The sequence below is a fragment of the Tachypleus tridentatus genome, chromosome 1 (genome assembly GCF_004210375.1).
Source record: "Tachypleus tridentatus isolate NWPU-2018 chromosome 1, ASM421037v1, whole genome shotgun sequence".
Lineage (NCBI taxonomy): Eukaryota > Metazoa > Arthropoda > Merostomata > Xiphosura > Limulidae > Tachypleus > Tachypleus tridentatus.
Window position 1 is genome coordinate 97,783,287 of NC_134825.1, and position 13,217 is coordinate 97,796,503.

Consider the following 13,217-nt stretch of genomic DNA (forward strand, 5'->3'; position numbering starts at 1 on the left):
CAAGATTTCTCACATCTATATAATTTTTGGTTCATCTCAATTCCCTCCTTTGTTGGACCTTACCTTCTGCACTTTAGTTGTGACCTGTGAAGCGTATCATATGCAGTATTACATCCTTTTTATCTCTCTTTTCAGGAGATAGACTTCTATCAAAGCTCTCAATCCTCTTGGCTGTGCACTCATGCATCATTGTCAGTGTGTTTTCATAGACCAATGGGGCCTTGTGCAGAATCCCTTAGATGCCCCTCTTACCCTTCCTCCATACCAATTTCACAACTGGAACAATACCTCTGAAGGTGTTCCTTTTTTTCCTACTCATCCAGAATGTCACCTTTTACAGATTCTTCTTTTCCTGGTGGTAGTGTTAGGTGTATTTTGATATTCAGGAGGTTTTTGAGCTATGTATCTTTACAAGTTCTCTATACATATTAACCTTGGAAATTCATGGTGTTGACTTAGATTTCTTTCACTTCCTACAGGCTCCTGGGGCCATTTGTTGATGGTTCACTCTGATGTTACCACAGTAGTCTTGTACATCACTGGGCAAGGGACCTCTATCTTCTCACATTGAATCTCCTGTGTTGGGCTTACTACCATCCTATCACATTATTGGTATGTCATTGCCCACTTACCCTGAACCAGATTGCACATCAGTTATTCAGTTTCAACAAGTCTTCCTGCAGCATAGTGTTCAGATCTACCCATTTTTTAGGTTTTATGTGCTCTGTGGGGATGTCCCACATTTGAAAGCTTTTACCACTTTTCTCATTACTTCATTTCCCTGATTTTGTTTTCCTTTTCTTCATCCTTTGGTGTAAGTAGTTGGTGCACTCAGTCAGGATTGGTCAGGTTTGTGCCTATGTGCATATCTTTCTATTTATCTCCTAACATGGATTCTGTTTTTGGTTAAATATTGGCCAACGTATACATAATTTTCACTGCTGCATGTTTTTGTGGTGTCATCTCTCTTTCTCATCCTTTATCTCTGATACTCCTTCATCAGCCACACTCCAACATATGCCATCAATCTGTACCTGCACACTGTATTTGTGTATGGCTTTGTTTGGTTCCTTGCCTGAAAGTTCTGTCTTATTCTTTTTTCCTCCATGATGGTTTAACTATGTACATGATACACTTATCACTTTTTGTAGGTCCTAATGTGTTATAATTCTTCCCGTCCTATGGTTCTTCACATACTGAACTTTTTTTGACTTGGCTTTTTGAGAGGGGCCTTTTAGTTTCCTCTGTTCATACTGCAGGGTGACATTACCTGCTACTTTGCTTGTGTTTTCCTATTGCCAGTCTTATACGTGTTGTTTCATTTCTTCCAGATTAGCACCTCTTTATGGTCTTCCATGTTTTTTTCTAGTCCTACATTGTAATTTTTGTATTTGTGTTCATTAAGTCACCTTTCCTTGAAGTCTGTTCTTTTCTTTATGCCCAAGATTTCAGCAGTTCATGAGACTACTTTTCCTTTCATCCTTTTTTTCCCTCTTTCTTTCTTCAAACTTTGACTATTCCAGTCCCATCCACCTCCTTTGCCTGGTGGTCAGAGCTCCTTGATGTTATATGACACTTTGTACTACTCCCTTACATGGTTCCTGAGTATGTTTGTTTCTTCCATGAACTTTTCACTCTCACTTCACAATTTTCCCAATACATTTCCTGTTTGAATTGAATATGCTTGATTTTTTTTCCTTTTTTCCTGAATTTTATCACCTTTTTTGTGTTTTTTTCTCTACGAGACCCATTATCTTACCATGTCCCTGGCTGCATATTTCCACCTTCCCTTTATTTCTTTTCTTAGACATTTGTTATTGATCTCAGTTGAGTTGGTAAGAGTAAATAATACTGGAAACTGCAACCCTCATATCAGTCTAGTGTGACAGTTTTAATTAAACAACTCAAAATACATCCTATTAAATCATGAATCTGATGGGGTATTTGGTTATAAAATTGGGTTTACAAGTATGTTATTTTATGGCAACTGTGATGCCTCATGTTAGTAAGACATATAAAAATATTTAAAAATAATAGTGTAAAATCATTCTATGTTCCAAAATGGCATTTAGTGGTTTTGTGATGTCTCATCTTCTTTCTTATTAACATTATTAATTTTTGAAAATAGTAAATAATTTTTTAGCTCCATACCTCACATGTGCTGCTAAATTGGTGAAAGAAAGTGTCTTTAAAATTTAGTTCTGGGTTGAATTTTATGTTTAAAAAAAGATTTAACACATTAGTTATCATCAGTGTGTAATTTTGACACAGGAAAAGAAAAACAAGGAAAACTAGTACCATCAGTTTATGCATTTTTGATCAGCTTAGAAATTTTTAATTTACAGTGAACTCTGTTGCTTGTGTATGAGGTGGAGTATTTTCCATGCCTAAATGTGATATATACTTATGCATCAAGATTCAATGTTTGTTGGAATTTTGTCACAATATTATTTGAAAAGCTATTTTTCTTTAAAGTAAAAAGGCAAATATACAAAATTTTAAAAATGTATCCACAATAATTCATGCTTGATTGCTGTCCAAGTCTCCCCATATTTCACCACTAAGGGCTATTATGTCTGCCTTGGTCATTAAAGTTACTTTCCATTTATCTCATTAAAATTTAATACTCAGACACCAATATTGAACCACACCAGTAATGTTATTGTATTTTTCTTGTTACAGTTTAAGCCTCAAGCTGTAGTTTTTGACCTGATCACCAACACCAAATTTGATATGGCTATCATGGTGTTCATCATGTTGAACATGATTGTCATGGGCTTAGACCACTACAGACAAACAGAAATGTTTGAGCTTATTGTAGAAAGATTGAACATCTTCTTTATTGCTGTTTTCACTGCTGAATGTGTTCTAAAGATTTTTGCTCTTCGATGGCATTATTTTAAGGAACCATGGAACATATTTGATTTTGTTGTTGTAACACTATCGATATTAGGTGAGTATAACTTAAAATAATTAGATCTAAATTAACAGACTTTTCAAAGACAAGACAAAAATATGATGTTAATGAAATTTTAATATTTTATATAGCAAACAATCAAAAATACATACAAGTACATCAACTTTTGTCCTTTTTCAAACAGTTATGAAATAATTTTAATTTCTCAAATTTTGAATTTTGTTTCATTTTCACAGAAAAAGTACACACATAATTTGAAATAAATAACCTCAAGGAATACCAGTGCTTTTAATATTTTAATACTTCTAAACAGACTCTGAATATATTAAGATATTTCACAACCGATTTCCATGATCATTCATAGTCTTATATACAGGAATAATACCTGTGAATATAAATACAGTGGTACCTCAGTTCTTGAACTTAATCAGTTCCAGAAGGCTGTTCGAAAACCGAATCAATTTTTCCCATAAGAAATACTGTAAATTAGATTAATCCATTACAGACTTTTAAAAATTATGCATTATGAAGCATTTTAAGTAAAAATGTTGCTTATTTATGCCTGTATAATAATACGTACATGCATAAAGTCAACCACAAAAACTATAAACACAAGAAGAAAACAATAAATGAAAAATTGACTGCACTTTATCTGTACTGAGGAGAGCTGATGGCATAAGTGAAAGGTGGTGAGGAACTTGGAAAGTAGGAGGGTTATTGTTGTTTGGAAGGGGAGTCACCTTCCATAAAAACGTCAGATAACTCTCCTTCTGAGGTTCTTTCTCTTTTCTCTTTGCACCACTACAACCTGCTTGAGACTCACTTGACCTATTTCTCACTAAAAACTTGTCTAATGAGGTTTGTTTCTGCCTGGCAACCCTACCCATGTCTCACCACACTATGTATGCCACTTTTCTTCCTAAATTTTTCAAACCACCCCCTAATAGCCTTAAAGACATCACTTGTATCAGCACTCATTCCAGGAGTGTTTTTCAGGAGGTCAGCATGCAACTGCTTTGCTTTTTCACAAACGATGGTCTCAGAAATGCTATCACCAGCTAACTGTTTTTCGTTTACCCAAATCAACAACAGTTTTTCTACCTCTTCCATTGTTTGTGATCTTTGTTTCGTAAGCACTGTCACTGCTTTTGCAACATCAGCTCCTTTAATGACCTCTTTATTTTTCAGTATGGTGCAGACTGTTGACTTCGCCATACCAAACTGTGTAGCAAGGTCAGACACGCGAACACCACTCTCATACTTCACTATGAGATCTTTTTTCACCTCTATTGTGGCCCTAACAACTTTTCTTTTTGGTTTGCTGCTTTCATTATCCTTCTTTGACCCCATGGTGGCTTATTTAATCAGAATATTTAGAAAAACGACATAAAAAAAACAAAAAGAAAACGAGAACGTTCACAGCAGATTTTAGCGGGGTTGTGGACTGAGCAACAGGCATGAGTAAAATGTTTTGGGCAAGCTTGGCATGGGCCGAAAATGGTCAAAGGGTCGTTCGGATCATCAGTTGGGTTATTTTGGGGGTCCGGGCCAATATGTTCGAAAACCGAATTGTTCAAGAAGGGAGTCATTCAAGAACCGAGATACCACAGTATATATATTGAATGTGAACTATAAATACAGAATTAACATTGTCTACTTTCCAAGTGAACAAAGTTATCATGTTGAATGCATGATTACCTAAGGGCATATGGAGAGTAGAGTTGAAAACCTTAATAAAACACTTAGACACTTTAATTTTTAAAAATGTAGAAACTAAGTTACTACAAGGTGCAGTAGTAACAGTAGTTTTAGTAAACATGAAAAATAAATTGATTTTCAGGTGATTGAGGTTGATTGCATGTTTGAATAACAGTCACAGAACTGTTAACGTTGTAGTTCATAAATGTAAAGAAAACAAAAGAATAATTAAAATTCTATAATATACATCTTAAATTAACAAACCAATGATTTTTACATCCCCTTATTATCTCATTGATTCCACTGAAATTTAGCAGTGAATGAATATTTATCTCTTACAGTGATTATCTAGTTTTTGCTCTATTCACACTTTCTTTCAGTCTTTTATGCAGAAGATGGAGTTGAAACCAGATTACTTCTTTCCTTAGCTCATTTTTTCTAGTCATAAAAGATTAGCTTGTCCTTCTCTTAAATGTTTTACTCCTTCTATAGCTTTTCTCAACATTTTGCACCACTTGATATATTAACCACAATAAACTCACTTCAATCTTTATTGCTTTCAGACTGTCAAATTTAAATTATTAACTTGGTGTTTCATGCTTTATTTATACGAAAGCTTCTGGATATTGTTTATAATGATAGTAGATAAATCTAAAGTTGGAAAAGCTGATATTAAAGCACATCTTATTTTGTTTTGTTTTTATGCTTTAAAGGCAAATAATATTGTTCCTCGTTCTGAGGATTTATTTTATCATGGAAAAGCTCTGAACTAATTCATTATATAAGTTGTTTAACTTTATATTGTCAACAGTAAAAAGAAATACATTATGACAACAATCCAACATTTCTATAGAATCATTATTAGCAAAAAAAAACAGAAAAAAACTATACTTTTAGTCTTTGAACATCAGTATTACAATAATAATTGTTTAAAAAGTGATTTATAATCATAATGAAGAAAGATCGATGTTCCCTCAAAACTAAACCACTTAATTATACTTTGTTTTTCAGTTTATTATTATATTAGCACAAAATTCTTCCATATTCAAGTATTATTACAATTAAATACATTTTGGATAGTGCTTCTAATACAACTGAAAAGTTCCTAACTGTGATTCAAAAAGTGGGAAAAAAAAATAAAAAAAGTGGAGGAATTCAATTTGCTTCAACTATTTTGCTGCCATGGCACCACCAAAAAAAGAATATCCCTTCATACCTCCCAAAGTCTACCAGTTTAAAGTTTTCATATGTAATGAAAAATTAAAATATTTTTGGTTTTATTGCATAATTAATACTGGGACAGTTTTTTATCCATAAATGTGACAATGAAAGAATTAAAAGTTCATTTGTTCATCTCTTGGTTGCACTTATTCAACTGATATCTTTGTTTTCTTTGCTTATTAATTCCTTTCCTGCTGCCCCTTTGCTTCTTTACTTACTCCTTGTGTCATCACATTTACTCCATGAAACTACTAAATTTTCAAGCATCAGTCATTGAGTTTGACACAGAATATGCTTTTAATTAAGAAATTAATAACACTGGAATAATGCTGAGAAAAGAAACGTGCATTTTAGTACATGCATTCTGAATCTGAAGCTCTTAATAATTTGCTAAATTAAAGGCAACATATTGCTCTTTCATAATGTGTGTTTTGGGGCTTATGTTGTCCAGTTTCTTGCTGACAACTTTACAACCTCTGTTCAATTTTTGAACATAAAATATGATTGACTCAAATATTTGTATGAGCAGTGAATGCAACTACTGCTACCTTTATCACAATTATGTCAGAGAAACTGTTCTCTATATTACTGTAGGAGCAATATGCATTTATTTTACCCACATTACTTAATTGTGTATAAATTACACACAAATATTTGTTAAGCTCTTTAAAACAACTTTAATGCATCCATTAGAATACACAAAAGCTACTAAGTAAACCAAGAAACTCCTTATTTTATAAGTTATAAAATAAAATAATAAAGTCCATATTTACTACAAAATGTTTACTGGTTTAACAAACATAAATTGTTACAATTGCTGAGATATTGTAAGAGGAGCAGTAAAGAGTACTGTAACTCCTTGTTTGTTACATGTAGCAATTTTTTTTAAATTGTTTTATATGAATGTCTTTTGGTTTTTAGAACATTTATTTAATTTATACAATTCAATAACTTATTGCTGAAATAATTGAACACTGAAGGTTTTACAAGTTGTTGCAAATAATTTTAACAGTAAGAACGCTCATAATATTTGACACACAAATGCCAATTCAGGCATAAGATTATGTAATTTATAACATCATTACTGTCTCATTCATTCTCTTGAGACATTATTTTTCTATGCATGTTTGCAAATATATTAAATGCTGTAAAACTCAGTATGGTTTTTCTATATCATTTTACTTGGGGGGGGGATGGGATTAAACCAACTGAAAGACTCTGAAATTACATTTTTGAGTAGAGATAATAGATAAAACCCTGAGGTAATGGTTTTTTCTTCTCAAACTAAATTAAAATGCTTACTTGATAAATAATAGCAGAAATCACTTTATATATGTTGCCTCCTCTTCCATTAGTCAGAGACCCTTGTTTGTATTTCTAGTTATTAGAATGATGATTAATCAACATAAAAGCTAACCCATAATTGTTAAAATTTTGTATTAAACTAGGTAAGAAACTAGGCAAAAGCTTTTTCTAATGACGTTCTTCTAATAGATGGCTACAAAATAGATTTGTGCCACCCAACTATAAATAACACTATTGATACTTGTTCTATTCAACTATTGCTTTATCATCTTTTCATTTAGAATTAACCCTAGTTTTCCCATTATGTGTTAAACAAATGCTGGATATTTCTTCAAAACAGACATTTTATAAAACAATTAACAATTTTCATCTCACTAATCACACTAAAATCCAAAATTTCACCCAGAGAAACTAACTTACTATGTTAAAGAAACTTTAAATACTTTTTGCCTTAAAAGCAGTTACACTTACATGATAAAAAAGTATTAATAACTTGCAGTGGTTTAACATTTACAAGCAAGAAATCTTGAAATGTTTCTAAGACAGCATAATTGTAATAATCACAACTGTCATGTGCAAGAAATTTTTCCTTTCCTTTCTATTTAAAATATTTTTTCTCCCTCTGCAGTTGTCAGACTTCAAATCATGATTGTTATTTATGCTTTACTTTTCTTCCATTTAGGTGTTGGGCTCAAGGACCTGATAGCTGCTTATTTTGTTTCTCCTACTCTTCTACGTGTAGTCCGAGTTGTTAAAGTAGGTAGAGTGCTAAGATTAGTGAAGGGAGCTCGAGGGATTCGAACCTTACTTTTTGCCCTGGCCATGTCTTTACCTGCTCTCTTTAACATATGCCTTCTTCTGTTTCTTGTCATGTTTATCTATGCTATTTTTGGCATGGCTTTTTTTATGAACGTGAAACACCGTTATGGAATTGATGAGAACTTCAACTTTGAAACCTTTGGTAAGTCAATGATTATTCTTTTCCAAATGTCCACATCAGCTGGTTGGGATGGTGTTTTAGCAGCCATAATGGATGAGAGTGATTGTGACCCTTCTAGTGACACCTCAGAGGGAAACTGTGGGAACAGAAGTATTGCAGTTCCATACCTTATTTCCTATTTAATTATTAGCTTTCTCATTATCATAAACATGTATATAGCTGTAATTCTGGAGAATTATAGTCAAGCCCAGGAGGAAGTTGAAGAAGGATTGACTGATGATGACTACGACATGTATTATGAAATATGGCAGAAATTTGATCCAGAAGGCTCACAGTACATTCCATATGAAAAGTTATCAGATTTTATGGATGCTCTCGAGTTCCCCCTTAGACAACCTAAGCCTAACAAGTACAAAATTATTTGCATGGACATCCCTATCTGTGAAGGGGAGCAAATGTATTGTGTAGACATTTTAGATGCACTTACTAAAGAATTCTTTGCTACAAAGGGGCATGTAATTGAAGAAAGTGCTGAATTAGCTGGAGCAGTACCAGCAAAAGACGACAGAAAGTTCCAGCCAATCAGTAGTACTCTATGGCGGCAACGGGAGGAATATTGTGCACGTGTGATTCAGCAAGCATTAAGACACTTTAAAGAAAGAAAGTTACTATATACAGACAAAACACAAACTGTCCTGGGTGTTACAGGTAATAATTTAGTGACTAGTGACCATAAAATTGTGGTTTATTCACAGTCACCCAGTGAATCCAGTAATTCCACAAATGTATGATAAGCACTAAATTTCATAGATAAAAATGTTTCAAACAAAAAGACAGCCAACAGGTAAAGAAGTATCAAGCTATATTTTTGTATTCCTTATGCAGAAGAGACTAAGACCATTATAATACAGTGGTTGATTAACATGATAACAATGGTTTTTCCACTTGTTATTTTTCTAATGACTATTAATTAAAAGGTTCAACATCTCTACTGTGTACATATGCAAGCCTTTGGAGTAAAATCCTCTGAAATAATTATTTGTTCCAATTTGAAGACACATTGTGTTTTGTTGCAGAGTAAACTTCACATATAGTTTCTGTTTATTCCTCCTCCTTTAATGTTGAAAGAGTTCACAATCAAAGGATCTTTGTTGGAATCACAAGAATCATACAGTTGTTTCAAAATGGTTTTTACTTGTAAATTTCAATTATCTAATTCATTCCAGAACAATCAAAACATTTGTATTTACTTCCTTTAACTGTATTCTTCTCTTATAATGAACTAAGTTGCTCAGCTAGACCATTCAGTCTGTTGATGTATTTTACATTTTCTTAAGAATTAGATTTTTATAAGTTTAATTATTCTTATAGGCTTCTTTATTATTTCTTTAATAAAATATCAGAGGAAGTCAAGAAAGTGGAAGATGTTGGTTCTACTTTTAATAATAAGAATTTCTTTTATACTAGGTAACTCCAGCTGTACAGTAAGTCATTATTTACACTAAATGGTCATAGTTCTAATGAGGTATGAGTAAATAAAATATAAAACTTTTAGAAAAATAACTTGTATTCGTGAATAGCATTCTACTTGATTTATCTACCACAAAACATCAGACCAGCCCAAGGAGGCTTAGGCTTTTTATGTAATTTGTTATTCCCAAGTTAACAGTGTTTTCTGTCATATAAAATAAGTTTCCCTATTGAAATATGTATATCTATTTAAATAAATAGTTACCCATATAAAGGGAAAGCATTTATAAGAACAGCCCCTTTGCCCTCCTAATGGGAGTTAAGAGATGCTAAAAGTGTCTCAAATGAGACATTGATCTAAGACTACTTCACAAGGGCCATTTTGTTTCTCATGTGCCTTCATTAAGTTGTAATTGTACATGCATCTGCAATGATCATGCATTAGAAATTGATTTCTCAAGTATAAATGATAATCCTTATTTGTTCCAGTGTTGTGTGTTTTTTTTTCACTACCCAAAGTTAAAATTTTGTAGCTACTGTTTTGGGCTCCTGAAAGTGTCTACTACACATCTATTATGGAGAAAATGTGTTAACGTCAATCCTCTGAGTAACCCTATATTCTTCTTTAATCTATTGAGGGAATTAGGCTGACCACAAAAGTTCTAAATTTATAAGTGAATCTTTTCATTTCTACTTTATTATTCCAGCCCTTTTGGAAATTGTCAAGAAGATGCTGAAAAACCAGGAGAGTAAGGTACTGGAAAAAGAAAGTTGCCATAAACTCCCTTTATTATTAGTTTCACTCTCTTGTCTGTTCTGTATTCAATTCGGCCTTTCTAAGATATTCTTACTTTGTAAAACATAACTCTTTGTATCAGGTTCCCTGTACATACCTCATTGAATAAATTTTGATAAATTTACCACATTAGTTCTCAGCAGTGTCTGCTGTTGCCTTTTTTTTTTTCCCTGTTCAAAAAAATGTTAATATATTAAACTATACAAATCCAAAGCACTGCATGAGAATTATAATTTTTGTTCCATAATGAAACACAGAATATTGCAGATCTTTTCTTTAAACTTTCAGATAGTTTAAGAACTCAGGATCATAAAGAACAGTATAGAATTTTAAAACATTTTGGCAAAAAAAAAGGTTTGATATAATGTGTAAACTACTGAAAATAAAATTCCTCATGTTGAAAATGTTTGTTTGATAATACTTTTTATATGCTAAATAATACACTGTTTAACAAAACACTGATCTCAAAGATCAAATTTAAAACTAAATCACCATTTGTATTTACTGGTTTCACATCACTGTGGGTATATTAAATATATTTAAGTGTTTTCGGGTATAGACACCCACTTGCAAAATATTATAATACACTATCTGACTGATGACAAGAAACCCACTTTTGGAGGCAACTTTAATGGGTAATAAAAGACACTTGATTATAAATGTACCATGCACTGACAAGACTATGTCATCAATATGTACAACTAGTTTTCATAGGCACAGGATATAGATACAGTATGGAACAAAGAGGTCAGATGTCTGGAGATTGCTTAACAGCTTAGTAAAGGTAACTTGGTACCCTGAAGTGTTGGTTTAGAGTAGAGCTGTTTTGCTCAATTAAGATGTTTCTTTAATTTGCATTTATTGTGTGTTTGGCTCTTTGTTTAAATTTACAGTTTTGTATAGATTTACTGTGTTTTTTGAGTAGCATTGTTGATAAACATCAGAGGGTGTTTTTAAGTTATGTCAGTAAATATGTTTCCAAATTTTCTTCTGATTTCTCTGCTGTAGAATTCTCAACAGTAATTGCATTTTATTGTATAAATGTGTGGTTCTGTATAACTTTTATTTAATAATTATTTTAGTTTAGAGTCAAATTTTTAAGTGAATTTGAAGTCAGCAGTTAATTTATGTTTAATGGCAATTTTTTTCTAAATGTTGGTTATTTTTAAACTGTTTTCAGGGATGAATGGTAAACTCTGCAGTGTTGGATTGTTTTTAATGTATTAATGTTAATTTTGTTTGTTAGCTCACCTTTGATATTTTGGTTTTGGTCATGTGAAATTATTTGGTAAATAGTTGGAGGAAATTTGTTGAAGTGAACAAAATAGCCCTACTTTAAACCTAGTGTACCAAGATACCTTTATCAAGCTGTTAATAAATCTCTTGTACAGTTGTAATAAAGTTTCATTTATTGCCTATTCAAGTTATTTCCAAGCCTTGTTTAAACTTTTCCATTTAAGCCTCAAAGTTGTAAAATAGTATGTTTTAGTACACAACCTAGCCCTTTTATAATTTGCTAGGTTTGAAAGCATGTTTTACAAAATTAATATCTGCAATTCAAAGAAACTGTTAATTAGTAATGTATCAGAACCAATGAAATCCTCTTTCTTTGTCACCAGATCAATTTTTTGTTTTTTTAAATAAGCCCTTGTACATATATGTAATTTGAGGACATGGTCAATACACTTATAGTTGCTAAATTTCAGTCTTTTGTAAAAAGTATTTAAGAAAAATGTATTTCCACAGTTTTTGTTTTAATTTAATCTTGCACTATATGATGAGCCTTTTGAATTATGTAGTAATGAAAATTAATTTCAAGCATCAATAACCAACAAACTTGTTCATGTTCTTAAGCAAGATGTTTAAGATTTATATAATATTCATATTTATAGTGTGGAAATAAACCACATTACTTTTACAAAAATACCAACACACATTGGTTGGGGCTTTAAAAGTAATTTAAATTTAAGAAATTTTAAAGTTTATTCTTCACATAGTACTGGGTTTAAGATTTTCTACAATTTTCAAAGTCTAAAATTCTTGGAAAGATATAACTTTTATCTAAATTATATAATTATTAAAACATCCAAAGTAAATACCTGTCTATTGCAAGATTTCAAAAGTTTATTTAGTGGCTATTGAGGCATTTGCTACTTTCTCTGAATGCTCAAGTTTTCCATTGGTTCTCACACAGTGATATTAGTGGTTATTTACACTTGCTCAACTATTATATTCACTCCGGTAGTGGCATCATTAGATGATTGTGTTAATAGCTATTAACAAGTTTCTTATGAGATTAGTATTATCTTCAGAAAGTGTTAAAGTCATTCTGAAAACTCCACATGCTTCTTTGAATGGGATTTAATGACTTCAGTCACATGGATATTAAATATACTTTAGCTCACTATAGCCCACTAGCTTTGTGCTTTTAACTCATTTTCACATGGTTGCAAGTTTAAGACTGTCTTGCATTATGCTGTTGTGTTCTTGAACAAGATACTATCTTACATATTCTAGTTGACCTAACTGTATGATGTACACCAATTGTCAGCTGTGAAAGAACCTGTGATGGCATCTGATCCAGGTAGGGACATGGGTCACCATTTTCATCTGCTTGTGCTACTTCAAACTGGATTCAGAAATTATCAGCTCTGTGTGCCTTATAAAAACATTGCAAGGATTTATTTTAAATTATCATTGGCTAAACAATCATGAACATTTTGATGCATGTTATATACTAAAATTAATCTTGGAAGAGCACCCAATTTATTATGTTAATACATTATGTATTAGTATTTCAAATAACCAAAAAATTTTAATTTAGAAGTTAATTGAATGTCAATTTGTATCAAATTTATGATATTTGCCAT

At 31.9% G+C, this 13,217-nt stretch overlaps 1 protein-coding gene across 1 annotated transcript in view; it reads left to right on the forward strand.

Moving 5' to 3' along the window:
• The window catches only part of LOC143256592 (sodium channel protein para-like), a 174,903-nt gene extending 164,229 nt beyond the window's left edge, over positions 1–10,674 (forward strand). The window contains exons 29-30 of the mRNA XM_076514020.1: positions 2,683–2,953; positions 7,824–10,674. Of these exons, the coding sequence (XP_076370135.1) occupies positions 2,683–2,953; positions 7,824–8,872 (1,320 nt within the window). The 3' untranslated portion in view covers positions 8,873–10,674. The remainder of the gene's footprint in view (positions 1–2,682; positions 2,954–7,823) is intronic.
• Positions 10,675–13,217: the final 2,543 nt, after the last annotated feature.